Here is a 27,640-nt window from a genome sequence, read left to right on the forward strand (position 1 = left end):
ATTCTGCCAGACAAAAATGTACACTTCATTAAAAAAAAAAATAAAAGGTACAATTGCACAGAAACACAAACTTCTTTAAATCAGCTAAAGCATCTGTGCCCTGCAGGAGACGGATTATACAGAACAGGAATTTGTTTTTACAACAAATTTCTCTGCTGCAATTGGTACACAAAAAGTTTAGAAATCCACTGGAGCTACTGGACATAGCTTGAAAGCAGAGCATGACGATCAAAGCCTTTTTAATGTGAATGTAAGTTAAAGGTTTTAGACAGGATTGCGATTTCTTGGGGGAGATCACCCCTTTTCACCTTGGTGCACTGCTAAATGACAAGCAGTTTCAATAATAGCTGAACCTCCCCTCTAACATGTGTCAATGCTACAGAACACTCCATGCAGTGCACCATGCAAGTATTATTACAGTTAATAACGGATTTTCAGGAGACAATTTTTGTCCTGCATCAGTACAACTAGATAATTGACCTGTATTTCTTCCGTCTATGCTGTATCAATCAAATCCAGCTCTTGACAAACAACGAGGGCTTCCTTTCACAACTGCACACCTTCAAGAGACAACTTACAGCAGTGATCATTTGTTAGCCATTATTACCAACTGCTCGATTAACCTGAAAAAACAAGAAATGTCTTTAAATGCCTTTTCTGAATGTATTGACTCTCTGGGAAGACAATCAGCCGCTTTTTACCATTCTTACAAGCTCAGCAGAGAACTGGAACCATGTTAAGTATGTGACAACAAAGAGTAAATACTGAATGCAGCAGAGAAAACCTCTACAATCTGTAAGTGACCACTTTCACTCAGCTTGTTTTAGGGATATACTCCCAGAAAAAAAAATCTCATTTGCTTCCGTAGACTTGTCACCTCTCCAGCCAGGCCACATGACCTCCAGGGACCTGTGGATGAGGCAGGATGGTCAACTTACCTTGAGTCCTGTTCAAAAAGACGATTCTGTCACACCATGGCTCAAAATCAACTAGCAGAGTCATTAAACAGCCAATCAGTGCCTAGTTTCTAAGAAACATCAAAATCCACTTCTATGACTTTTTGGCTTGTATTGCATAGTTTTAAGCAAATTGTACACGAGTAATTTGCCACAGGAGTGATTGTAATGCAGCTGCAGTTTAAAAATTAAAGTGAATTTTAACTGGGTGTGAATGCATTATTGCTGGCACAGCTACCTGTATTTAGCTACCCCTGCTTTCATCTTCTTTTGCATACCTTAGCTACCTGTACCAGTAAGGAGTGACAATACATTGCTAAAGTTATGAGTAGGATATTTTTTTAAGCTCTACTTGTGAAAGCGAACAAGGATGTGATTAATCATCACCACACATCAGAAATGAACACTGAAAATGGTAAAGACAGGCAAAATTGGAGCTGAAAGAAAATATAGTATTTTCATGTTTAAAAATGAGTCAAATATACGGAATATCTGAAGTACCTAAAATGAGGAATATTCACAGGTAGCACTGATGCTCTTCATGGATCATAGGCATGTAGAGATGACATAGTACTCGCCTAGCCAGTACGGATTGTCATAATCCAATATATTCCAAGTAATGTGCAGAAATAAAAACCTTGACTCATTATTACCAACTTATTGACTCATTAATAACCTTGACTCATTATTACCATTATTACCAACTTATTAAAGTAAATTAACACTTGCATATGACATCTAATCCCCCTTCTATGAGCATATTGAGGAATGTTGTACAGTACAAGAATGTGTCCTATATTTGCAATAAATGTAATACATAGTGTTTTCTTACTAATTTGCTCTAGGCCAGTGCTAACCGCCATCGCCTACTTCCTAAGCACTACTCCAATAACGCTCAATTAAATAAGTATAACCACTTTGCAGCAGCAATCCTGCAAAGGAATCAATTAAACAAACAGGCTGTCGAACAGCCCCAGGTAGCAAAAACTGGAATGCAATACAAACGCTTGGCAAACCAGTTTAAAATAAATTCATTTAGTGCATACCTAAATACTTCAGTTATGACCATCAAGAGGGCAAGTCCCATGATACATACGAGAAGATGACTGATTTGTCGGGACAGGACAAAAGCAAAGTTAAAATGGCCTACCTTTGTTCTGTTTTCAATCTCATAGATGGTGAGCTGCATGGGAATGTTAAAGCTATGCAGAATGTTTCCACCGAATACCAGAGTATCCTCGGGTGTGTACACAGCATGGATCCATCCTGAAAGGAGACCTCCATGTAAATGCCAGCGTTCTGACAGTATTGCCTCAGCTGTTCCACAATGGGGCCCTCAAGACAGGGTCGGGGAGTCTTTACCTGCACGCGCAGCCCAGAACTGGGGCGCGGTGGCGCTGCACCCTCAGGGGCACGCAGAGAGAGGCTGCCGGGGTACGAGACACGGGGCAGGAGACAGTGCGAGGAGAGGCGGAGGCCCGCAGGGGTGCTGGCCATGTAAGCCTCTAGATCAGTGGCAAGCGTGCATCAGGAATGTGAAAATGTACCCCCCCACACACCCACGGACACCTTTTTTGCTTTTACGAAGGGCGCACACTCCGAGCTGCTCTCTTTGAAATTCAAGACGAAGAACATCACTTGCTCTGCTCTTTCTCGCATGGGAATGGCGTCTCCCTCGCTAGGCCTAGTTGGGGGTCGCTACTTTTCTGACCCCCAAATTCCTTGGCGACATCCCTGCTGCGCCCACTTGTACTCTCTCAGAGGACAGCAGCTCAGTGCACGATTGCAGACCCATTTTATTACCGACTTCAAATAAAATACTTAACTTACAACAATTATTTGAGGCAAGCTCTGTAAAAGCGTAAGACAAGACAGAATCTCAGGACAGATTGTGTTGCATGAATCAGGCACCAACGAAGCACTGAGATCTACAACGTCTCTATCCGTAATGAGCACACGTATGCCTCTCCAGGACAGGCTCGCAGATGAGAATGGACAAACAGGGATGCAAGCGTCAAGGCAAACAAATCCATACGTGGCGGAAACTCTGTTCTTGCTAGCTGCTTGTGAAAAAGTGACAGCAAAATTGTACTGTTCACGTTGTACTTAAAAGAAACAGCTCACAAAGCCACAAAGACGTTATCTAACCCCCGACAGAGCATGCTGCTCCATCTCCTTGTCTCAACGGTGCGTCAAGGAAACATAACAAAAACCAATCTGAAGTTATTCTAGGCTGGCTAGGCTGTAAATACAAATAAATGGGAAATTTGTACCACAGAGATCAAACTAAAGTTAAAGTTTCAAGTTTCAATAGCCATGATTCAAAAGAAAGAAGTCTCCAACCCTCTAATTTAGTCCAAGTGTTGAAGATGCCCCATGTGGCACATGATGACTAACTGGCATGAGGCTCCCCCAGCAGCATGTCAGACCAGTGTCTGCTGGATTTCTGACTGAGCCAGCGGAGACACAGATCGACAACAGGCTGCCATGAATCTCCATTCAAACCTTGCAGTAAACACAAGCCACAGGCTTCTCAGAAAAAACTAAATATTGACAAAAAAACAGGTCAATTTCCACATTTGTGGCATTTATTTTATAATGAAAAATTATCATAGTTATGATTATTCTGCAAAATACAGCTCCACTCTGTGTGAAAGACTTTTTCTTAGCCACATACACATGCAGCCCTTGTTCAGTGGAGGGTACCAACATATGTTAAAGAGGCTGTAGGATTAGTGATCCTTGCTTGAGGAACCAAGGAGACTAAACAGAAATAGAACAACAGCTCAGGCTTGGTTCTGTAATTCCAAGGTTTTTTAGTGCACTGTACTGGAAAACTGAATCAATCACAGGTAAGTCTGTGGCAGAACAAAAACACAGAAAATGCAGAACACTGCTAATAAAGATTAAGCATCAAACCCTCTCATGACCATCACTCGACTCCTGCAGCACAGACTGTAGTTGCAGTCTGTTTGAAGCGCAGGCAGGTCAGCCTCATCAGTGCTGCTGTGTGGGACTTTTCTGCACCTACCATGGGGTACCAGAACACAGGAGTGCTGCAGATATTTTACTAAGCCTGTGCAGCGGTTTCACTCTGAATTTCACACGCTGAGGGGAAAGAGCCAGCTGCTGGTGTCACACAAAAGCAAGGAGAAGAGAATTCAATCTGGAATCGGTACCCCAGACATGGGAGTCTCTGGTTAGCACACTGGGACAGAAACAGCCCAGACCAATGTCGACATGGTCTGTTTGTTGCACTGGGGTGAACAGCCAGTAACATGCAGGATCAAGGTAAAGACCCATCAGGTCCCGAGACGACACCAAAGCGTATGCCTTGCCCGCTCATCCACAGCCAAACAACTAACAGCTGCAGGGCGACTTTTCCTATTAGTGCAGGGAGCAGCAGGTTGAAAAAATAAATTAAAGCAAGGATTTTGCTGAATATCTGAGGATTTGTTTTTTTAAGTCTACACTGTAACCAAATTCGGTTAGGTGAAAAAAAATCATTCTCAGCACTGCCACCTAGCAAGACGCAAGCTTAATAGGCACCTTGCCAGGCTGCAAGTTCAAAATACCAGCAGCTTTCACGGGCTTTGTAATGAAGCTGGAATGTCTACCCACATGGTGGACTTCCCGATGAAGAGTGGAGTGCATAATTAAATCTGGAATCGATACCCTAGATGTAAAGTCTTTTGGTTAGGACACGGGGACAGAAATAGCGCAGACCATGATGGAGAGTGGGAATTTCTGACGGATCATCTACCAGGACCCCGTCACGTGTCACTGATCTGCCAGAAGCTGTCCCGTTTCGCCCCCCCTCGCTCCAGTTTCCGAAATCCCCCCCCCCATCCCCCTCCTCACCTGATGGGATAAAGAAGGTGTAGCCTTGTTTCAGTTCGATCCTCTGACACCCATCCACACGGTCTCCCAGGAACACATCACTCTGCTTGCCCGACAAAACCCACTCCTCGTACACGGACAGATTGGGAGGTGTCGGAGGGATGAGCCAGAACACCTGTGGGGGGGGGGTAAAGATTAAATCACACCATGGGCATCAGGATAGCGACACAACATACAGAATATGATGAGTAAAGCCTGCAAGGCACATCAGCCATATCCTGCTTGCTTTAGCTCATCGTTCCCTTTCCCGAAATCATTCCGGCCAGATCCCACCGTGTCCTGAGGCATTCTCCTGCAGATCCTGCTTGACCTTTGGAAGTCTGCGTAATGTGAAACATATTTCAACCCTGCAGTACAGCAACACATCTTCAATTTATGCTGATGCTGCAGCTTGGCTACTGCTTTAAAATTATGCATACAGAGAGCACATTTATTTATATCCCTTTCCAATAGGTTGGCTGGATGTTAACCCTGGTGATCTTGCAGGAGAGAGATGGAGACAAAAGAAGATGGAGAGCACTCTACACTTGGGTTTATAGTAAGAAATGCAGAATGGACTATGGCTCTCGATGGCAGTGTTAATACAGTCTAGCGTGATCTTGTCAGAAACTGAGCATGAAGACTGGGCCAGGTCAGTACTAGGCTGGGAATACCTCTACAGAAAACTGTGTTTCTGTTGTAAACCAGTAATTGACATTTCTTTCTAGATCAAAATAAAAAAAAACACTGTGCTGTGCAGAGTGCTGTCTTTGAGATGTAATGTTAAATCAATATCCTGCTTACCTGGCACTGTGGGTGAGTGGCTAAATTCTACTACAGCTAGGCTACACTCTGGTCTTCCTAAAATCCCCCTTAATTCAATTAGTAAAGCAATTCCTTACTTCTCAGTTCAGAGTTCCAAGTTACGGCTGTGCCTTAGTTTAGGTTTCCAAAAAACAATAACCCATAACCTGATTTCTGCCATCAATACATGCGGACTTCTCTGCATGTGAGCTGTTTTCCCCCGGAGGAGCCAGCTACCTCCTGTTCATCTCAAGCCATAGTGCTGATAGTACGGAAAGGGCTCAGGGGTCAATCATCTTTCAACATCCGCTTACAGAAGTAAGACTTGGCTAAGCAGTGATTTCTGGAGATAAAGCCCGAAATATCTGTTTCGCACACAATGCACTGATAAGATGAAAAGGAAATCTGTCATTGATGTTGTAAGAACAAAAATCTATATGCGTGGTACAGACCAAAGGTTTTGAAGTATCTGCTGGGGTACAGACAGAATGACTGGAGGTGTGAAGGATGCTGCACATTTTTTTCTCTGATCCCTTCTTTAGTAACGTGCGAGTATCCCTCACCTGAAGAGTGCTCACGACAGCCATATTATCTACTTTCTCCTGAGAAATTGTAAAACTGAGAAGAGAACAAGCACTGTGCAATTTCCATTTACATGTTTATTTCTCTAACCTTATAGATATTTACTTTTTCCAGATATTATTTGTAGTTTTTATTTTTTGGACTTTTCATTAGAAAGAAAGGGGATGCTTCCCACTGTCCGTCCTCCTGTACTTATTTCTGAGACAACAAACAGCAAAGTGGATCAAACCACAGGCGATCCCAGAAGCACAGAGCGCAGGGCAGGGCTACATCCTGAAGGGGGTGCCAGGGTGTCTCAGGGTACGTGCGCACACTCAAACACACAGGGACAACAACAACACTGGAAACCACCTGTGGTGCCCACACTTTCTCCACCTACTCTCTCCATGACTCAGCTGTAAAATTTAATTCTGCCTGGCAGCTTTTCTGAAATGTCTTTAAGAGCCTGCAATTTGACCCAGAGGCCTGAAAGACCTTGAAGACTGTGGCTTCCCTGCTCTGTCCTTTGACTGTTTTCCCTCTGGTTTTCTCTTTCACACTTCTGGCTTCCTTTTTTTTCTCCTCTTTACCTTTTAAATATTAATATTGGATTTAAACTGTTTGTTTAGATACCAACTCTGCCTTACAATGACGATTGTTCACATTTAGTTTGTTATTGTATGTAGAATCATGTAATATTCTTTTGTCTTCTCTGAAAATCCAATAAACAAATATTGAACATGAATACAGGGGCAATTCAGACAATCATTTGCTTAGGCAGCATGGTTTAGAAAGGTCTGAGGACACAGCAGAGCACCCAGGAAAAATGTGCATATACTCATGGGAGAACATGCAAACTCCCCATAGACTGTGTTACAGTCCAGAACTAAACCCAGCTGCAAAGGCAGCAGCCCTAACCATCACACGTTATAAACCTGTTTTTCCAAACTGCAAATTAGTCACTTCTTAATTTGCAGCCTCTGTCAGTCGCAGCTTTTCCAAAGTGATTCATTTCAAAACTTAATAAGGATTTACTGCCAACTCACTTTTGATCCTGCAGTAAAAAAAAAAACAGACATTTTTGACAGGAAGCACCAAAACCGCATATATGAAACAGAAACAGAACAGCCTTACGGGTGCTGCCAGGCCAAGCTGGGGAACAAATTGTGATCAAGATGGAGTGGAACCAGCAAAGAAATAGGAAAGAATGGATTGGCACCAAAGACCAGTGACCTGCTGGACTGAAAGCACTATGAGAAGCTCCACCTGGTCACGAGAAAAAAGCCAAGCGGCTGTCTGCCTCTCAGGTTTACACTGTGAACTGGCTATTCGTCACGGATTAGATGTTAACTGTAAATGCTTTACTTTTCTTAAATGATTTCATTTTTAACAGACTGTGACCGGTACTCTCAAAGTGAAGGTGCACAAATCGCTGGAGTAAGGCCAGGGTTATTCTCTCTGTGGGAAATGGCCACACTTGTGACTTCCCAGGTGCCTCGAGGTCTGCGGGGACGTCAGTGTGAGACACACTCCTCCTCCAGCCAGCGCAGACCCTCCTACGGGTGCTGTGGAGCCGGCAGTGTCAAAGGTGATTGGCCGAGATTCAGAGGAGCATGTCTGCTCATCCCCATCCTCCCCTGCGCAGAGCAGCAGTCACTCAGTGGCAAAGAACCAGTTGGCGATTCCAAATTTGGGCGGGCATGAAAACAAAAGCAAACATTTAAAAACCAATGACTATACTTTGTTTCGAAAACCCCCCCAAAAATAAATCTCTGTGGCACGGTCTGCAAACACAGAATGTGATTATGTGAGGCACCGCCCAGGTGCATCCAGTCATTAAAGCAAAAGAGTCTTGAAAGGGATAAAAAAAACACCTGTTAACAGCCACACCAGCATGGGCCTGTTAGGTAAGAGTGGATTGGCTATCACCTTAACAAGCCTTAGATATGGCAGCTGCTGTAGTCTACCTCCATGCCAGGGCGCTTGTAAATATGACCTGATAACTGATATAAAATATCTGCAAAGTTCCATTTCATAATTCAAAGCTATGAAACACCACACTGTACTAGAAGAACAAAATTAACACAATATTGTTAGCACTGTGCAGCCTAGCTAACATTTGCAGCTGTGGTCCAGCACAGCCAGACTTCAGTGCAGTCTTAACATTCATTCACGCTGGAAAGCACTGCTCTCGTTCAAGATCGCCCCTTTCATCCTAGCCCTCCCGATACAGACGCTCACCGCCAGCAGTGCAACAGTGCCAGGGTTTGGTTTCCTGAGGTGGGGGACTGGCAGGCAGGACTTGGCGTTGCATAATCTGCTGGCAAGGTCTCCAGCTCTTTGTTGCTGCATGGCTGGGCTCTGGTCCGGTTGTCATGAAGGTTAGCGTGAGGTGCAGGCTTATAGCTAACGGCTTCTGACAATCCAATACTGACTTCTATATTGTCAGCAGCATGGTAATACCTTTGTCTGCACTACCGCCTCACAGTTCCCGGGCCCAGTGCATGACACAGGGACTGGAAAGCCTTCTGCATAGTTAGATCCACCATGCAAATGCCTGGCACGGTTAACTGATGTCTCTTTTATGCACTGCACAAACAAATCTGTGTTGCTTACTTCCAGGTAAGCATCAAGGTTATCCAAGGCCTGTCGGGATGCAGAATGTTGTTAAGGGACAGATGGACTCTGGGGAAGCTGGAATCTCGAAACGAAACTGCCTATCACTCCTGTGCTTTGCTACTTACCTTCCCTCCTCGGTGAACGTGGTACCACACGGACGTGCCTCCAAAATCGATATGGAAATCGGTGTAACACCCTTTCACGCTCATCAAACAGTACCTGCAGGAGACAGGAGGGCAAACATCAAGCGATCGCCAAACTTCAAAGTTCGCGCGATATTCTTGGCACAGGCTGGAGAATCTATCTACCTGATCAAGGCTTGGCAACGAATGTCTTCTTCCAAAACACAGATCTGCCCATTATTTTTATTATTCCCACTGTGAGGACACAAGGGGCGTGCGCGGCGTGGAGGCAGAGATCTTGACAGAGAGGCGCGTTCACACTGCACACACCCTGGGTGTGCTCACAACAGCTATGCAATTGCCAATTATGTTTCTTTCACATCTCAGCAAGCAGCTATAAACCCTGCATCTGCACACAGGAGTGAATTAAGAAGTGCAGAAGGGGCACCTCCAACCCACCTGCCTCAAGCCACCTGTCTCTTAACACATCACAGGCAGCACAGCCCTGTACTGGAGGAGAGGGGTGTCTCTCACTGACTGCACTGCAGGTCTGCAAGCCAACTCTGATCAAGTCTGCAACATTGAATCTAGCCTTGGTAGTGATCAGGAAATTTTACCCCACCACCTGAGGCGCCCTGGTCCCTGTTGAGACATAGGGACATAGCCCAGGCTCGAACCTGTGACAACTGGATCACAGTGCTCTCAGGCACTGAGAGTCCTCAGGATGCCCAATTACTCCCATCTTTAATCAATCAATTTGGACTTTCTGTACCTAGCGCTTACACAGAAAGGAAATCACGAATACACGTTATTAACCTGCAACATCACACTCACCGGCCAAAATATCAAATCCCACCAATAAATCAAGTGCAAAGCCTCAGCAAACAGGAAATCACATCATTCACAGTGCATTACATGGTGTATCACCAGGTTCTGAAATATTACTAACCTATTTCAACCCTCTCCCATTCTCCAACCAAACAATAACGCAATGGCAAGTCCTGCCGCTTCCATCAGGACTGAGCCCAGAGACGTGCTCTGGCCAGGGAAGACAGGTTTCATGCTGCTCCATCCAACTCTTCCCCATTCCCGAGTGTGTCTATTTATTTGCCGTTCCAATATTTAGGTGTCTGATTGCAATTAATGAATGATTGAATAACCTTATAATCAGATAAGAAGGATGCAAGCCCAGTCAGAAATGCTGTAGGATCGTAAATTCATGTAGCAGCTCTGCAGGCTTTCCACATACTGCAATTCATTAAAGTTACTCATTAAGACCAAACACAGTCACTGTGCAAGAGTAACCAACCACTTCATTTCGGGCCATTAGAGCCACTCAGAAGCTAACAGGCTTTCTTTAAACAATCAGATCACGTTTTGAATCCCACTGCTTATCTCGTAGACACAAAGCAACATTTGTAATAATGCACTCCAAAGAGAAAGATTCAAAACCTAAAGCAGTGGGTGCACATGGTTTATTCAATCATAAAGTCTATCAGCTGCCATTTTCCTGCAATTCATCATGTGCTTCCTCTGTTAGACGTCCAGATTTCTGCCCTGCAACAGGTCAGTGGTGCTCCAGGCTATCCCGGCATACAGCATATTAATACTGCATATAGAAATACAAATGGATTAGTAGCTCCGATATTTTAACAATGACACATTTGAGAAGGTTGGGTGCCTATAAGAAATGCACAACTGACAAGATGGCTTCTTTCAATGACTCCTTTTGCACTTCAGCTACAACAGCAGCAAGGAAAAGACCAAATGAGCTGCTCGATGAGAGAGCAGAAAAATACGTGAACATTTCCAGGCAATATGAAAAATGTACAGGTGAGGCAACAAGCCAGGGTCAGTGCAAAAGAATCGGATAAGAAACAGGTTAGACAAATTGCCAGGAAGAAAAAACGACGTTTCAGCCGTGAAGGCAATTGTTGGCAGATCTGAAAAAGGCTCGACAGCTGAAACATTGGTTTTCCTTGCTGTGAAAGTTTCTCCCTTGCTACCGTTCAGCATGAACCTCTACTTGTTCCTTTGCAGCCCACATGCTGACCCAGCTCCACACTCAAACCTAAATTAAATCATGAATGGTGCACAGTGGGATAATTCACTCTACAAAAAAAAACTGTAATCTCAATGTAATGTTCAAGTCAGGCTAAACCCCATGAACTTGTGTAGTTATGTACACAGTCCTGAAGACATATACTGTACTCAATCAACCTACATGCAGCATGTTTTTTCACCCTTTATTTTCTGTGCAACACAAGGCTGCAACAACATGGCACTATGAGAAATCACGATATGCATGATATTAGTGCTCATGTCTGCTCTTTGCATTATTCCTTGCCTTCCAAGTATCCTTCCAGACATTTTCTAACCTCTTCTTCAAAATCAGGGTTGCAGGGGACCCAGAGCATATCCCAGCAAGCAACAGGCGCAAGGCAAGGTACACTCTGGACAGGACGCCAGTCCACCACAGGGCAGACAGACACTGACACGTACACAATCACACCAGGGCCAATTTTTCCCAAAAGCCCATTAAACTTCCACCAGATCGTTTGGACTGTGGGAGGAAACCAGAGCACCCAGAGGAAACGCAGACAAACATGGGGAGCACATGAAAAAGCAAGCAGATAGCTGAACCCAGGGCTCTGGCGCCACGAGGCCTGGACCTGGATGGTAAGCAATACCTGGATTTGTGTCCACAAAGAAAAGGTCAGCACATGTATAAAAGGCATGTAGGTATCGGGGGAGTGCAACAATGTCCCAGCACAGAGACCGAGAGGGAATATGCACTGGGAAGCTTGCTGGCACAGCCTCACTACATGAAGTCACTCGGGCAAGCAAGATCCATCCACCTCCCACTGGACTCCAGCAGCGCCACCTACTGACAGGAAGCACTCATGACCGAGCCAGATCCACTCAACCGCCTGCAATAACCAAATCTCATCCATGACCTGGAGGATCAGCTGAGCAGCCGTTCCTGCACAGCGACACTGAAGAGGCATGGAACTGACCCCCCCCCCCCCCGCCTTCCTAGTTCTCAAGCAGTTTACAAATACAACAGCAACGTCACAAACTCAATTCTGTAAGTTCCTCACACAGTCACCCGAAGGCTGAAAATAATTAAGCATCCATCCATTTTCCATCCGGTTTATCTGGTACAGGGGGAGAAGAAGAGCCGGTAAGCAATGGGTATAAGGCGGGATACACTGTGGACGTGCTGCCAGAACATTGCAGGGAACACACTCACACCAGGGCCAATTTTCCCCAGAAGCTTATTAACCACCCAGTATGCTTACTGGATTATTGGTGGACAGCAGAGCACCCAGAGGGAGAACGCACATGAACATATAAACTGCACACAGAATGCACCCCAGGAATTTAACCCATTGCCCCAGGAGTACAAGACAGCAATGCCAACTAAGGCACCACCCAAAACATAAGCAATAACATTAACTTACTCAGACGTAAACTATTTTGTACCTAAATATAACTGCTTGGTAAATATGCAGAGAAATAAGCCTTTAATCAAATATACTGTGATAATCATGGGTTAGGTTAAAACCAATGAACACAAGCTAGAATAAAAGAATAAAAGCCATTCACCATTTGTGACCAGCGCTTACCTTGAATTGATGAGAATCTTCAAAAATGGGATCACAGGTGCAATAGCCAACTCGTCACATTTACCAATCAAATCTGACGAATTGATGTGTTAGTTTTACCTCTCTACACACCGAGAAAGTTAAAAGTTTTGCACAACAAGCATACAACTCACTGTACAACACGGAACAGAGTTTCGCATAAAAAAGGAAAAAAACTATCAAACAAAAAGAGACTGACAAAGCAGGGTCAAAATACAGGACATAAATGCAATAGATGTCTGATCTATACTAACGGCAATAAAACAAAATCAAATAATAAAACCCAAGGAACAAAAGTTTTGGTTATGATTTTAAAGTGCCAGCAGTGCTGTTGTCCATTTTGTTCTTCAGAAGGCTGTTCCACTAACTAGGCGTGAGTCAAAGAAAAGCATGGTCTCTGAAATGTGCCCATTTGTTTGCAGCATGCACAGCAAACCCGGGCCAAGGGAACAATGCCTGTGTGATGAAATACAAGGAGAGAGATGGACACAAAAAAACGCTAAACCATTCAGAAACAAAAGAGCTAAAAAACAGAATTTTGAATCCGACTCTGGAATTCCACTGGAAGCCAATGCAGAGACGCTAACACAGGGGTGAAGGTTCGCAGGGTGTTGTTTTGGTTGTGATTCAGATTGCAGAAGTCTCTACACAAGGCAACTTGCGAAGGACAGACCCAGAAACTCCAGCCAGCAAGGAGCTGCAGTGGTCTACTCACGAAATCGCAAAAGCATGCAATAGCTTTCTCTGTCTGAGAAAGGCATGAGCGATATTACCCAGGTAAAAGGGTATAACCGCACAATAGCTTGCAAATTGCTCTGAAACGCCTAACTCATTCAAGCAAAAAAATCAGAACGAGAGAGTTTAATTTGCGACTTTCAAGGGGTAATTCAGGCAGCCACAATGCAGCCGCCGTCTCGCCTTCTCCAACAAACAAAAAGCCACCCTGGCCACAGCCATCTCCCTCACTGCAGGCGCCAGCAAACAAGCGAAAATCGAGCCCAGTTCCTCCCGGAGAAGCCCTGCTGTAGGACAGAGGGCAGGCTCCCGGGCTTCACTCCTCTCTGGTTCCCCCTCGGGGCTGTGCCGGGCGGTACTGCCGGCCTGAAGTAGACTACTGTCGCCCAAGCGGAGAGGCTGTCGCAAGAAAAACGACATCGCTCGTGCCACTATAGCAAAGAGGACCTGTGGATGGTGGATACGCCCCCCCCCCCTCCAAAATAAACCCAAACAAATCGGTGAAAACGGTGACCTTGAATGATGTGAGGATGGGATCGCCACACTCGGGTCCCGCACTGGGGTTCATCTCGGTGACGTGACACAGCGCCACTTGTTCTCCCCACATAGTAAACAAACAATAAGAAATGCCACGGAATCCACAGGAAAACCACCCGCCAAGAGCAGAACAGCACCGTACGGAACAAAGGCAGAACACTAGAGCTGATGCAGACCCCTGCTCATCGCACGCAGCGAGTAACGAGAAACCTGCACTAGACCGTCTGTGGACAGGTCTTTCTGGCACACCTGCTAACACCCTGGCACAACTCCACGCACACCATTCTACCTCAGCCACGGCAGACATTCCTAAAGACATCCTCCCGCAAAAACACGAAGCAGCCCTTGGCAGGCTGTGAGCATCTCCACACTGCTAGCCACCAGCTGAACAAACAACGGCTGAACTACGCAGCCTTCCACTTATCGAGAGCGCAAAAAACGTTTCCCTTTCTAGATTTGGCACTTGTTTTCTTAGCAATTAAGCTTTTTTCTTCCATGTTATTTTTTTTTAAACGAAACCCACCCGATGGCTTAATTTTTTCCCCCCTCCACTCCAGCTCCCGTAGATCAACACGGCCCATTTCGCTGGACAGGGAAGATGAGTTTTATTTTTCTGCCTCCCTCTCTGTCCTGGTGAGCTTCATTTAGGCTGGGAATGAAAGCTGTACAGTATGCAGGCTGCACTCCCGCAAGCCCCGAGCTGATAGGCTAAGGAGGATCATACCAAGTGGCTGCAGCAGCCTGTGAATCAGTGACTTCTAGCACGGAGGAGCTCGCTGCCTAGCAACCACTGGCAGAGCAGTGGAGGAGGCAGACAGGCTGGTACGCATTGCTGCTATCAGTTTGGAGAGAGAGAGAGTGAGGAGGGGGGGGAGAGAAAGAAAGCTCCACATCATCATCAGCGTCCTGTGTACCACTGTCGGGATCTTTCTCCCCCTATTAAAAAAAAAGATTTTGCACGCATTGTTAAAGTTCTAAACAATCAGTACAGAAAGAATTCCATTTTTTCGGCTTTTTTTTGTTTCTTCTTTCAGGGGGAACACTGAGTGACATCAGGCATTTATTCTGTTAAAAAAAGTAATAATATAGTTTTAAAGTAGTATTAATAAAGTAATAATAATAAATATTCTTTGATGTCTTGGCTCCCTTTAAACTCGAAAATCGCAGGCCACCATCAGCTTGACAAATTTAAAGAGCCACATGCATAGTTCCCCAATGCAAGGAATAGTCAATTCTATAGGTCTATAGGAAATGTTTTTACATTTCATAAGCACTTAATACTTTAATTACACTTTAGAAAGTTAGATGTTGGTGGCATAGCAGTTTGCAACACCTTATTCATGAAAAGCAAAAGACAACACCCTTTAGAGAAGCATGCCCTGACAATCTCAGAAATAAAGATTTAGAAACACAGGAAACTTGTGTTTGAAGGTGGTGTATGGTGAGGAACTGAATTTTGCTATTTCCACGGTGGGCTGTCAAAAAAAAAAGGCCGGACTGAGCATTGCGCAGATAAACGCGAAAATAAACGAGCGTAAAGCTGATCAGCTTTCATAAAGCGATTCCAGCTCACTGGCTGGACCCAGCTAATAGAGTCACACCAGCAGGACCCTCATCTTCAGGATCACAGCGTCACCTGGCTTCACACCTTTCAGAGTCATTATAATCAGACACTCTTGCTCCATAATCCACATATTCACACTTTCACTCATCTCTCTTACTGCGTTACATTGCTCTTTCTTCTCCCGTTCATTCAATATGGTAAACGAATAGGCCATCCACCTGCCCAGAGGGCACGTGCAGGACAGAACCATCAACCGGGACTAGATGAACAACCAGAAGGCACAAGTGGAAATGCATTTAAAACCAAGAATGGGAGGCACATCTTTACACACAGGTTTGCGGGAGCATGAAACAAGCTACCCAGCCACGTTGTAGAACCCTGTTTACTTGGAAGAAATGGCTGGCTGGGATCCTTGAGCAATTAACCAAACAGACCAACTGGCCAAGTGACCTCCTCTTGTTTTCTAACCTCATTTAACCAGACCGGCACTGGGAAAAGAGAGGGGTGGAGTGGAAAGGCATGATCCAGTCATTTCATTGTAATTATTTCTTACTTCTTGATTAAAATACCTAGACATTAACAGTTACTTAGCCTCCCAACTTCCTATATAGAATAACCTGTTGAAGTTATCATCAGCTGAAAATAGGATGCTCTGTGGATCAAGCAATATTCAATCCATTGACTTCACTTTCTGAATAAACATACTGTGCAGAAGCTAACACACCAAGCTGGAAATAGTGTCAATAGGTAAATCTGCTTCTTTACTGGAGAGGTTGAGGCAGCAGAGGCTTAAATACTGCCAAACAGCCAAGCCAAGCTGCATTATTAAAAACACTGATGAGAAACACGGCCTCCACCATCAGCAGACTGCCACTTAATGCTACCAACACACTCAGGTGAGAGTGCACCGCTTGAGCACGTTCAGCTGCCAATAGCTCCCAAACACAAACTGTCCCTGTACAACACAGGCAGGCTGGAAACGTGACCAGTATAACAACTAACCTCTACCTGCCTTTTCACGTCCTTGCATGGAGCAGAACACATCGAACTGGATTGGTTATCAAAACCAGCTAGATCACATGGAACCACTGTGAAGTACAGAGATACGGTACAGCCATAGCTCAACTACAGAAAACACAATGACCCCAGTAGTGTATAATGTTAAACTACAGCTAGCATTAGTACACACAGGGCACCTGCAGTGACATTTCCTAAATTCTACCAGAGCAAAAGTGGTTGCTGCAGAACACATCCTAGCTTCTCTGAATTGCCTTCTTAAATAGACAAAAACAAATTATTGTACATGCTGGTGTTAGTCTAAAAAAAAGTATATTTTGTATTAAGACATTAAATAATCTGGAGACCATAAGTCAGAACCAATAAGGCCATTTCCATATAGAGTCTATCCTACAGGGCAATAACAGTACTGACTGAATAATTATTAGGAGTGCTCATTATTCAAAAGATTAATTTTGATGTGTGAGGCAATAGTGCATTCCACTTTTCCACTTCTACAGGCATTTCCCTAGTATTTAAACAGCTTAAATGTCCAAAATGATGTAAAAATATTTGTATGCGAGTGCAAGAAGGCACTACGAACAAATCTGCCCTCCAAAACATCTGAACGGATTTCTTCCCTCTATCGTCTTCCATTGTCAACTTGGGCTGGAGGCCTTGGGTGATGTCATCATCGCGAGACACTTCTTCTAGAGCAAGTGAGGACTTTATATGGCTTAACAGACCAAAAAGCTGAATCCCCCCCCGAATTTAAACAGTAATGAATGCAAATAGACTACCGACAGCTTCAGAAAGACTAACCAAACAATGACACGAAAAATACTACACACCACATTTTATATACTCTGCTTCACAACAATCAGTGCCCTCTTCTGCCCCCAGACACCCTGCGGCACACACCGCTGTGCACACTAATACAGTCGTGAATTATTAAATCCCCTGCCCCCTGCACCAGAACACAAGTCCTGACCTACAACAGCGCACAACCTTCACAGCAGAGGACAGTGAGGCATTGCAAGAGATATGCTTCACGCCACCATTTCTCCACCCCATTAAAGCCTTTCAAATGCAGCTCCATTTAAGCAGCACGCAAGTCCAGATGCCGTATGATCCACGAAAAGTTAATAAGAGCCGCAGGCTGGCTTTCAGCAGACAGCACTGTGTGAGGAGGATGCACTGGACGAGTGCCTGCTGCATTGCTGTGCATGCACATATTGCATATATTGCATGGGGGGGGACAAAAGTATCCAATCTAGACACCGCGCAACTACAAAAACATGAAAGCCTCCCCTGCAGCTCTGTTATCTCATTGCACTGAACTTTTTATACACTCTACAATCAGAAACGGGGTTAAAAATAGCACATATCCTTCACGGTCCTCCCAGTAATGCAACCATAATTTGCCTCTATTTCTGGTGTTAAACCCATTACTGAAGATTCCATGTTCAAATTCCTGGTGTCCCATGCTTTTGCGTTTATTTTTTTTTCTTGCCCCTTTAAACTTGCTCTAGGCTGATATCCTCTCCCAATTAGAACCACTAATACTGCACTAATTAGGAGATAAGGTGAACAGCTTTCACACACATCACTGCTGCGGCATGTTTCTCTACGGCTGTCTCTCAATACAAGTTTAAAAGTGATGCTGGTCCCCAGCCCTGTGAGGTCTTTAATTCACATTTCAGCCTTGCAATTTAATGATTCATTTATTTTTGAGAGATGGTGATTGAGTCACCCGAAAATATTCTTTTTAACAGAACTGTGATGTTTGTACAGTAATCTCAACTATCATATTTTATTAAAGTTTGATTTAAAAAATCCCATTCGTGGAGGGCAATGAAAACAATGTGGTGCAATAGGATCTAGTGAAGAGAAAATTACCTTTTAACTACGCTGTTAAATGGAAACAGAAGTCATCATAAAATAAACACCTAAAACACCTAATACTTGCTCCTTATTTTTGTTTTTCAGTTATTAAATGACTGCATTCTGCATTTATCAAGGGCAAAAAAAAAATTTATCTATTAGAATAATACTGTCTGATTATGTCAATAAGTTTCTCATCACTATATGGAATGTTTTTAACTTCCCATGGTTAGCTCATTAATTTTGACTTTATTCTGTGTTTTAACCACAAAAGCATGCAGCCAAAATTGCAAAACTTCCCTTTATTTTTTTAATCAAGAAGCTTACCCCTCCAGAAGCTCAGGACAGCTTAAAATGTATTAAAATAAATGAAAATGCACACCAAGGCACATATGTAGTTCTCCCTACCAGCCCTGCAGCTTCTCAAAGAACAGTTTTTCTACACATACAGTAGAGACAAGGAGCAATGGCACAATCCCTAGCTCCTGATTGGCCAATGGGCGAGCAATGGGTTGCTCACTGCTGACCTCTGCTTTATCAAAATGACCTTGTGCTGCTCTTCAGAACAGCTCCTTCAGTTCCCGGCAAGAGGGAATCTGCTGTCCTCTTCAAAGAGCTGACCTGCCACCACCAACTCTACAGAATAAGAAGAGCCACAATGTTTGGCAAAGCACACATGTACCATCCAGGATTCCCAGCTGCATTTAAACCTTACTATCCCTTTGCCGAGCTGAAAGTGCCACGCTCCATGCAATGAAACCCAGATCCTTCTGCAATGAATGCACAGGGCGATCTTGCTTAATTTTTTTTCCATTGAGAATTTAAACCGCAGAGACCTGACAGCTTTGAAATAGCATCACAATACTCCTAAGGTGAGGAAAAATAACATAAAAATGGCAACACCCGATTTTTCAATGTGAAATATGTGAGACCTCCAGGCAAACAGCTGACTTTTTTCGTGTTAAAATGCATATCCCACATTTTGGGATATGATGGTTGCATTTATAACCTGGTGTTAAACACATTATGCTAGTTTTAAATATGGGCACGCCTGCATTTCTTCACTGCTGACTACATTCTAAGCGTATTGATAGAGGGCAGATGTTCAGTATTGCATCAGAAAAGCACTATATCTTAAAAGAAAAACATCTTTCCTGAATTACTGAATCATATTTACCTGGTTCACACAGATCTTCGACAATGCACAGTAAGCGGAAATAATGGCTTGCCCATAAACAGCTCACAATGGAATAACAACAAAACCCACAACTCCATTCAGAATAAATATCTGAAACATGGCGCTAATTCACATCTATTAAGCCTCAATGTCAGTGTCTGCAGCGACGGCAAATAATGTCCCAATCTGTAGTGATCTGGACTTAAGATTCCTTCAGATCTCTGAACATAAGTAAAGCCCCCTTGATCAAGCAAGCAGCTTGCACACTTCAAATGATTAAAAAGCGCTATAGACATTGAATATCTGGTTCAGAAAAAGACATTCTCCTCCCTGGACTTTCTACCTAGACTATCTGGCATTACATTTTGTGACAGACAAAAGGAAATAAACGTCCTAGCTGTTCTCTTTTAATGAGAAAGATACATTGCAATTTTTCGATTGAATTTTACTGGGCTGTTTTCTGCATAGACTCTGAATCTGGACAAAACAGATGCCCTACTGATTTCCATTTCTATTAATTTTTTACTATTAATTTTTTAGATAACATACAGAGGCTGTTTTATTTTTAGAGACTATATTGTAGCTGATTACTCAGTTAAATTTTTTATTTGCTCAGTGATGGCCAGTCAGATAATATCAACATTTCACATAACGTTCCACAAACCTGGTAGAAACAGCCCAGGTGTTTAAAGCAGCAGCTGATGTAGCGCATGACTGCATCTACATATTTCCACCTTAAAACCATATCTGCAGCGTACACCCTTGGTGTCTGGTGGCAACATGGTATTCTTACTCTTGTAGGTGCTCTAAACTCCTTTCAGGCAATTCTTATTTTAGTTCATAAAGCAGAGCAATACAGTAATGCAAATTCTAGCAAAGAGAATGGCCTTTGCTCCTTCATGTACGTTCAGCCTCATTAGAATCTACCTGACTCATCTTTCATTTTGCAAGCCCGTGTGCTCTGCAACGCATGCCTATAATATCCCCTGAAAGGGGCTGTCACCTACAAACCCAGTTTATCAACTGCTGTACTTCAGTGGCAAAACATAGGGACTGCCCTCCTCCATTTCTGTTTTTCTGTCCATTCAACACCTTAACAACTGTGAATATTGAGAATGGGGACTTGACTGTCACAGAGTAAAAAAAAAAAGTTACTGAATGATCAAAAACGATTACAACTTTTCTTCACGTAACCTGTCTGACTGTTGTACACACAAGCGTGTGAAGCTAGTCCATCGTGCAGTGTTGTAGACACGTTTCTGCTCATTCTGAGCGATCCCAGATATGGAAATGTTTTGGACAGGTTTGTCCCTATTCTTTGACCTCTGTCCTAAAAAAAGAATATTGCCTGCTCTCATCTTATCTTGGCCTCTCACAGCCACAGAAATAGATTTAACTGGCTGGTTGAGCTGCATCTAAATAGTTACTGGCACTGAGGTGGGAGCCCCCAGTATTTGATCCTGTCCCATCTTGATATTTACAAGACGAAGAGCGATACGCTGTTCAGATTCATGTTCCAGTGGGGGGCAGGGGAGTCTTGGGGGTTCTGCGGCTGACGCCTGCAAATTCAGTTCGATTCCGGCTGCCCAGTTTTTGAACAGAACTTCTCCACAAACAGCCGGCGTTTGTTCAGAGATCTGTTGGAAACTTCAAAGCTAAAATATCAATCATTTTTAATTCTAGAGAACCCTTCCCACATATTTCAGAAGAAATGCAAACCGAGAAAGTGATTTTCTGGAACAGTGCTTCGCAAACAAAAAGTAGAACTTGTTAGGCCAAGGTTTCAGAGAAGATTTGAAGAATAAATCCCACTCCTCGACACTCAACCACTATTGCCTTTAAAATCTGGATTCATAAAACCTTACCAGCTTTCCAGCTTCATTGCACTGTGCACAAACACCTTGCACCCACTGGTTTAAGGACCCTATCGACACATCATTAGGCCAGGATTTGCACCCAAATACCTCCTAGTAGAGTATCACCCTCCACAGAAAGCATTTCTCCGTTTTTATTCATGAAGCACCAACCCTTGTCAACTATCCTAGAATTGCCCATTACATTTCAATCAGAAGAGAAACAACAGCCTGTGAGCCAGATATTTTTCACAAGTATAAAATAAAACTGTTTTCAAAATTAAAAAGGCCAACAGTACACCCTGAAGGCATTAATACTGTGCTTATAAATTTAAGTAAAATAAGAACACACCAGAACACAATTAAACTGGGTATTTGTTTCAGCACCTTACAGCTTTGAAGCTTTGTTTTGTTGTTATAATACAAATGTATACAAACACATGCAATCAAGAATTAAACTACTGTCCACGTTCTCAGCATGTATCACTGGCCTTGCTCTATCAGTTTATGCTTTTATTATGATTTATATGATAACACGCAATGGTGAACACATCTTTTTCCTAATAAAGTAAAAGGAAACTTTGGTCTTCATCCCTGCACTATGTAAGTGCCATGTTTTGTCAACGTGAAACAAAGATACAACACTTACTTCTGAACTTTGGGGTATTTCATGTCTGCAATGATGTTTGTAGCCTCTGTTTGTCTCTCTTTTAAGTGCTGAGGCCACATGTTGTCCACCCAGTCAACGAGATCTACCTGAAAGAGGAATGTAGAAAAACTTGCCAGATTATTCCTGAACCAGACACGACACCAGGGGTGCCCCAGTCCTGGTCCCAGAGGAACAGCATATCTGCTGTTACCGTTTTCATTTGTGTTAACGGTGTGTCGCGTTTACTATTCCAGTAAAGCACTTTGAAAAGATACTTAAAGTCTCTTTAAAATCTCAGCACTGGAAGAGCTGGGAGAGACTGGTATAATTAAGCCAAAACTGAGCTGATTCAAGCTATTAAGAGCCCAGCTGGACTTTAAACATATAAACACACTGGCCTTCCAGAACCAGGACTGGAGACTTCTGATCTGCACTGAAGGCAGAATCGGATCGAAGCTTCACAGATAACTTCGGTGAAGTTGACCTCTCGTGGCTTTTTGTTTTGCAGAGACTTATTTTGCATTTGGCTCCAATTCCAAGTGTCAGCAAGGGCATTTTGAATGTACAGCGGAAGTGGCAAGCACATTTTTTAAAAAATGAAACGAAAGGCTTTTGCTGAACAGAAAGCCAATGTCACTAATTCTTCAATGAACTGCCAGGTGGATGGAGGTGAGAGGATCTCAAGAACAAGAATGTCTTGTTTGATTTCTCCATAAAAAGAGGTATACTGCCCCTGCAGTTGATTCCCATGACCCTACAAGCATGGTGACTCACCACGATGGGGCGCTTGATGAGGTTCTCCAGTTTGGTATGGCTGAATTCCAGGCTGATAACATTGAAGAGCTTGTCCCTCTCAGCTTCGGGGGTCTCGTAGTAACGAACAAACTGGGCCATGCTCATCTCAGTCCCTTTCTGCGTGCTCACGTCCATCACATCCACAGCTCTGCGGCTTCCTGCAGCGCCGGAAACGGAAAAGCTTCAGAGCCCGTGCTGCTCCTGGAGACAGACGCACGCCGACACGAAGACGGCGCTGCCTTGCACTCACGGAGACTTCACTTCCAGTCTGCCCCTGCGCTCCTTCTCACGAAAACATCGCCAAAAGCCAACAAATGAACACTTCCTCACTCAGAACAGCCCTGAATTTCAAGTTGCCCCTAATGCAATCGAACAAATTCAGAAATCACACCACCTAAGGCTCTTAAAAGATGGAGGCCTATTTTTTTAAAATGCCTGATTTTTCAGAAAAGAAATACAGTAAGCATTCTGGCTTAATAAAATTAAAGATCAAGATGTGAAGCTTGGAACCTTTTTCATGAGCACAACAATAAAACGCAAGAGCAAGTACAGTGCAGCAGGGAGCAACTTGCTGCAGGCTAGCGCTGCCAACTGGCTTCCAGCGACAAACCACAAGGGGGCAATACAAGCACAAAGCAACCCTCCACCGTTCCTGCAGGTTCAAAACAAACGTTTTCTGTTTATGTGTAATTCTGTTGTGGGTAACCCAAGAATCTGCACTTGCGACAAGTCTTCTACGGTACTGTTGATTTGTGTACAAAATACAGCTCCGAAGTAAAAAAAAGTGAAACGCTACAGCCAGAAAAAAGCCAGACTTTTGTGCAACCACGGTTGCTATGTAGATTATTAGTACGCCTGAACTTAGTTTAAAAATGAGCATGTAATAGTTAGATAAAACCTTACAACTGAACAGACTCCCTATATAAGGATCCTAAGGGGACATTCTTTAACTTTTCCTCACAGGGTGTCAGACTGCAGGCCGTGTGCCATTCAGCTAAGTAAACTCACAGAGGACTGCAGGTTTACCCGTTATCAGACCTCGGACGAACGGGCACTGTACACACAGCAAAAAAGCTCTCGAGAACAAAAACAAATATGAAGAGAAAGGGAGCTGCCGTGTAAGCCGAGACGAGCACCTGTCAAGCCGGGCAGTAACAGCGCTTATTTTCTACTCTGTAATCTCGGGCCCATTTCCTGTCCTGCTGTCCGGTTCTAACATCTCCCAGCTGTTCCTCTCCAGTTACCGACATCACAGGCTGGCTTAAGTATCCCCGTCGGCCTTCAGTGATAAATGAATATGCCAACCTCCATGTTCTGTAGTGTAAATGCTGGCTGGCGACTCGCAGGCCTGCCTGGCACTAGTTATTAATGCAGATGGAGGCTGTGAATGACTCCATGCAAACAATGTGAGGTTGTGCAAGAACTGCCTGTAATACTACCTTCCAAAAACAAAAATTAATTGCTGAACACAGACAACTTTTTCTTATGTCCAGCTGTGTGGCAGGTTACATCCAATATGCATAAGTTAAACTCCTGCTTACAGCACGAGATTGTGATCTATGCAACCTGTATAAGAGAGCAAACATACACTTCCTGATCACACATCACACTCATGAGTGCTATTCTGCAGTCCCGTTCTTCATATTCAAACCACACACCCACCATTAGAAAAGAAACCAAATTATTATCCGGGTGCTTTGCCAGCTCAATATGTTCCAGTTTCCACAGGAAGTTCCTGATAGGAGCGTGCAATTCTGTGTTTGTGAGCGGCTCTCAGCAGCTCTCAGCCCTTGGCATGACAAGAGCGCTCAGGGAATAGGGTTTCACTGCGAAGACCGCTTGTGGGACAGCTGTCATGCACACTCCCAGTCAGTCTGCTCAGGCCAACACTGCAGACAGCCAAAACAAGCAACTTTCGAAAACTCCAGGCCTGCCTTCTCAGACAACTCAGGGAAGTCAGGGCTCCTTTCAAAAGGAATAAAAAAAATACTCAGCACAAAACAAGCCACAGGGCTCTTCAGAAAAATCTAAAGAGCAAGGGTGTGAATGATGAGCAATTTTTAATTGCTTTACGAAGCCTCCTCGCCCATTATCACTATGGTTTGATTCACAGAAACAAGTCAAAAAGAACATTTCAGAGGGGGTGCTCTGGTCTGTTGCCAGTACAAGGCAAATGAGGTTATTAAACTCATTTTTTCAAATGCTGTATTTATTTCAGAATGATCCTGAAGGAATGAAAGAGTAAAATGTGAATCTTTGTTCTGCTTTTAAAAAAAATTAGCTCCTCCACTTAACCTATTCCAACAACTGTCCAAGAGATTAGATACCCTTCTAACGTTTGACAAGTTCATGAGCCACTCACACCATGTCCACTTAGGCAAAAATCAAACCTGCTGCTGCAATAAATAAATAATCCTTACACTTATACAGCCCTTTTCTGGACACTCCACTCAAAGCGCTTTACAGGTAATGGGGAATCCCACTACCACCACCAATGTGTAGCAGTAGACATTGTAGGCAGCCAGAGTGCATCAGTACGCTCACCTCACATCAGCTATGAGTGGGGAGGAGAACAGAGTGAAAAACCCAATTCATAGATGGGGATTATTACGAAGCCATGATTGGTAAAGGCCAGGTGGAAATTTGGTCTGGAAGCCAGGCTTAACACCCCTACTCTTTTCAAAAAATGCCCTTAGGTTTTTAATGACCACAGAGAGTCAGGACCTCTGTTTTACATCTCATCCAAAGGATGGCACATTTTTTACAGTATGGTGTCCCCTTCACTATACTGGGGTACTAGGACCCACACAGACTGCAGGGAGAGCGCACCCCTATTGGTCCCACTAACGCCTCTTCCAGCAGGAGGCTTAGCTTTCCCAGGAGGTCTCCCATCCAGGTACTAGCCAGGCTCACAACTGCTTAGTTTTTTGTGGGCTGCCAGCTGTGAGTTATAGGGTGATACAGCTGCTGGCTGTGAGGGTCTGAAACAGTCCTTACTGTAGTTCCTCTCTTATTTTTACTTCTTAGCAGCGAACTCTTCCACTGCAGGAGTTACTGTGGGAGTACCAGTGTCAGTGTGCTGCTGAGAGCTCCTCCTCTGTAGAGAATTAAAGTGGCTGTACAGCACTGAGGATCTCCAGGCTTCTTCAGTTCCCTTAAACTAGAACTTATACCGTCAATCCTCTTGGGAAGTTCATATTTCCTTGCGATAACAAGGCACACAACAGACCGTGTGGTGATTAATGCCAAATGCCCCTCTTTTTTCCCATCAATAAGAAAGCAACACAATGAAGATCATCTCCTCTAGTAAACCATTCAGGCTGCTAATGCAGTAATCCAATATTTTTTAATGTGCTTTTGGGTTTTTAACATTGCAAGTTGCTTTTTTTAAAGAAATTCTCTTTTATTTAAAAGTCATATGACAAAACCAGATGTGGTACTGCCATACCAGAAGCCAGCTCCTTAGAGTAGCAGCCCCGTCACCTGGACTAGACAGCTCTGGGAATCCAGGAGGAGCCTCTCGCCGGTCACATGACCTTCCGAGAACCACAGGAAGATCTCCCTTTCTGTTCTGTTCCCTTTTCAACCGGAAAGCAACAAATCTTTCTACCACTTTGCAAAAAGTAAGTTCTGCTGAAACATTTCCTTCCTAAAGTCACTTTCAGAATGCAAGGGGAAAGCATGAAAATAGTGATGCTCCAAAACAATAGCTATGAGGAAAGTAAATTGTTTTCAGCTTCACAGTCACATACTCTCATCTAATCAGCTTTAGAAGAACGTGAAAGTTTTGCTGCTTTCCTCCAATTAATTACTATAACTAAGTATTTCCTTGCTTGAAGAGCATTAGAATGCACAGGGAGCACAGAAAGTTACTATACAATGCATGCAATTGAAGTGCAGAATGTACAGTTCTATTTAAAGGTGGAAACAAATTTAAGGTGTGTGTAAAATGTATAAGGAATATAAACTCAGGACATGCCACAGCTAAATCACACAATGATCTCAGGAGTTAAAATCTAGGTAATAATGTGTGTACATATATAGATGAATATCCATGCAAGAAATAATTTGACAAAGTTTACCCAAAAGTAACACCTGACAAACTGACAATGAAAGAACATCCTTGAACATCCTGGAAATGAAACCAAACTTTTTTCAGAAGCCACATGACTTCATCTTGTAAATCACAGTGGAGATCAGATTTGCGTTTAGCTGTGTTTTTTCCCCCTCCCTGGGCAGCCTTTCACTTGAGTGGGGTTTGAAACCGCAAATGAAAAGAGCTGATAGCAAAAGCTCACAAGTACGGGAATGTAAACATGTAGGCGTCTCTCTTCGTGGAAGGCTCTTATTTTTAAACAAACAGCTGTTGTAAAAAAAAGAAAGGCTGTTGACCCAAAATGAACTTAACATTGATTCCTAAAACATGGCAACTACAAGAATGTCTTTTGCCACGACAGCAGAGGTAGCATGGCAATGCTCTGTCTCATCCTCATATGATTTCAAACACCTGGAAGATATCCCAGTTCACTGGAACAGTACTGTTGATAGTTAACATTAAAAGTAGTGCATTGTCCATACTACTGGAAGGAATGTTTTGCCAAAAGCCCCAATCCAGCTAGAAATGGATGAGGGACATTAAATAGTTGCCACACTAAAGATGTGTCACCCAAAGCATAGAACAAGACAGGACAAATGTGTAAAAAATAAAGAACCCAGACATGCGTTTGCAACCTCCATTAATTTAGACAGCAGCATCTTTATCAATCACCATGCCCTGGAAGCTCGTTCTAGTCATCCTGTGCTACGGCAGGAAACTGGGGGTTTATCTGCACTTCTCAAAGTCAGCTGTAATTTCCACTTGC

The 27,640-nt window shown here is 43.6% G+C and overlaps 1 protein-coding gene across 7 annotated transcripts in view; it reads right to left on the bottom strand.

Moving 5' to 3' along the window:
* The window catches only part of kdm2bb (lysine (K)-specific demethylase 2Bb), a 78,234-nt gene that overhangs the window by 46,671 nt on the left and 3,923 nt on the right, over positions 1-27,640 (bottom strand). For 5 of the 7 annotated variants that reach the window (XM_069182303.1, XM_015366126.2, XM_069182302.1 and 2 more), the window contains 5 exons: positions 22,758-22,936; positions 21,984-22,090; positions 8,945-9,038; positions 4,818-4,971; positions 2,107-2,222 (listed from right to left, as the gene is read on the bottom strand). In XM_069182303.1, coding sequence (XP_069038404.1) covers positions 2,107-2,222; positions 4,818-4,971; positions 8,945-9,038; positions 21,984-22,090; positions 22,758-22,936 — 650 coding nt within the window. Of the gene's footprint in view, positions 1-2,106; positions 2,223-4,817; positions 4,972-8,944; positions 9,039-14,383; positions 14,525-18,631; positions 18,703-21,983; positions 22,091-22,757; positions 22,937-27,640 lie in introns of those variants that run through there. The other 2 variants (XM_069182307.1, XM_069182306.1) reach the window with 2 other exon arrangements.

Source organism: Lepisosteus oculatus, chromosome 22 (genome assembly GCF_040954835.1).
Source record: "Lepisosteus oculatus isolate fLepOcu1 chromosome 22, fLepOcu1.hap2, whole genome shotgun sequence".
Taxonomy (NCBI): domain Eukaryota; kingdom Metazoa; phylum Chordata; class Actinopteri; order Semionotiformes; family Lepisosteidae; genus Lepisosteus; species Lepisosteus oculatus.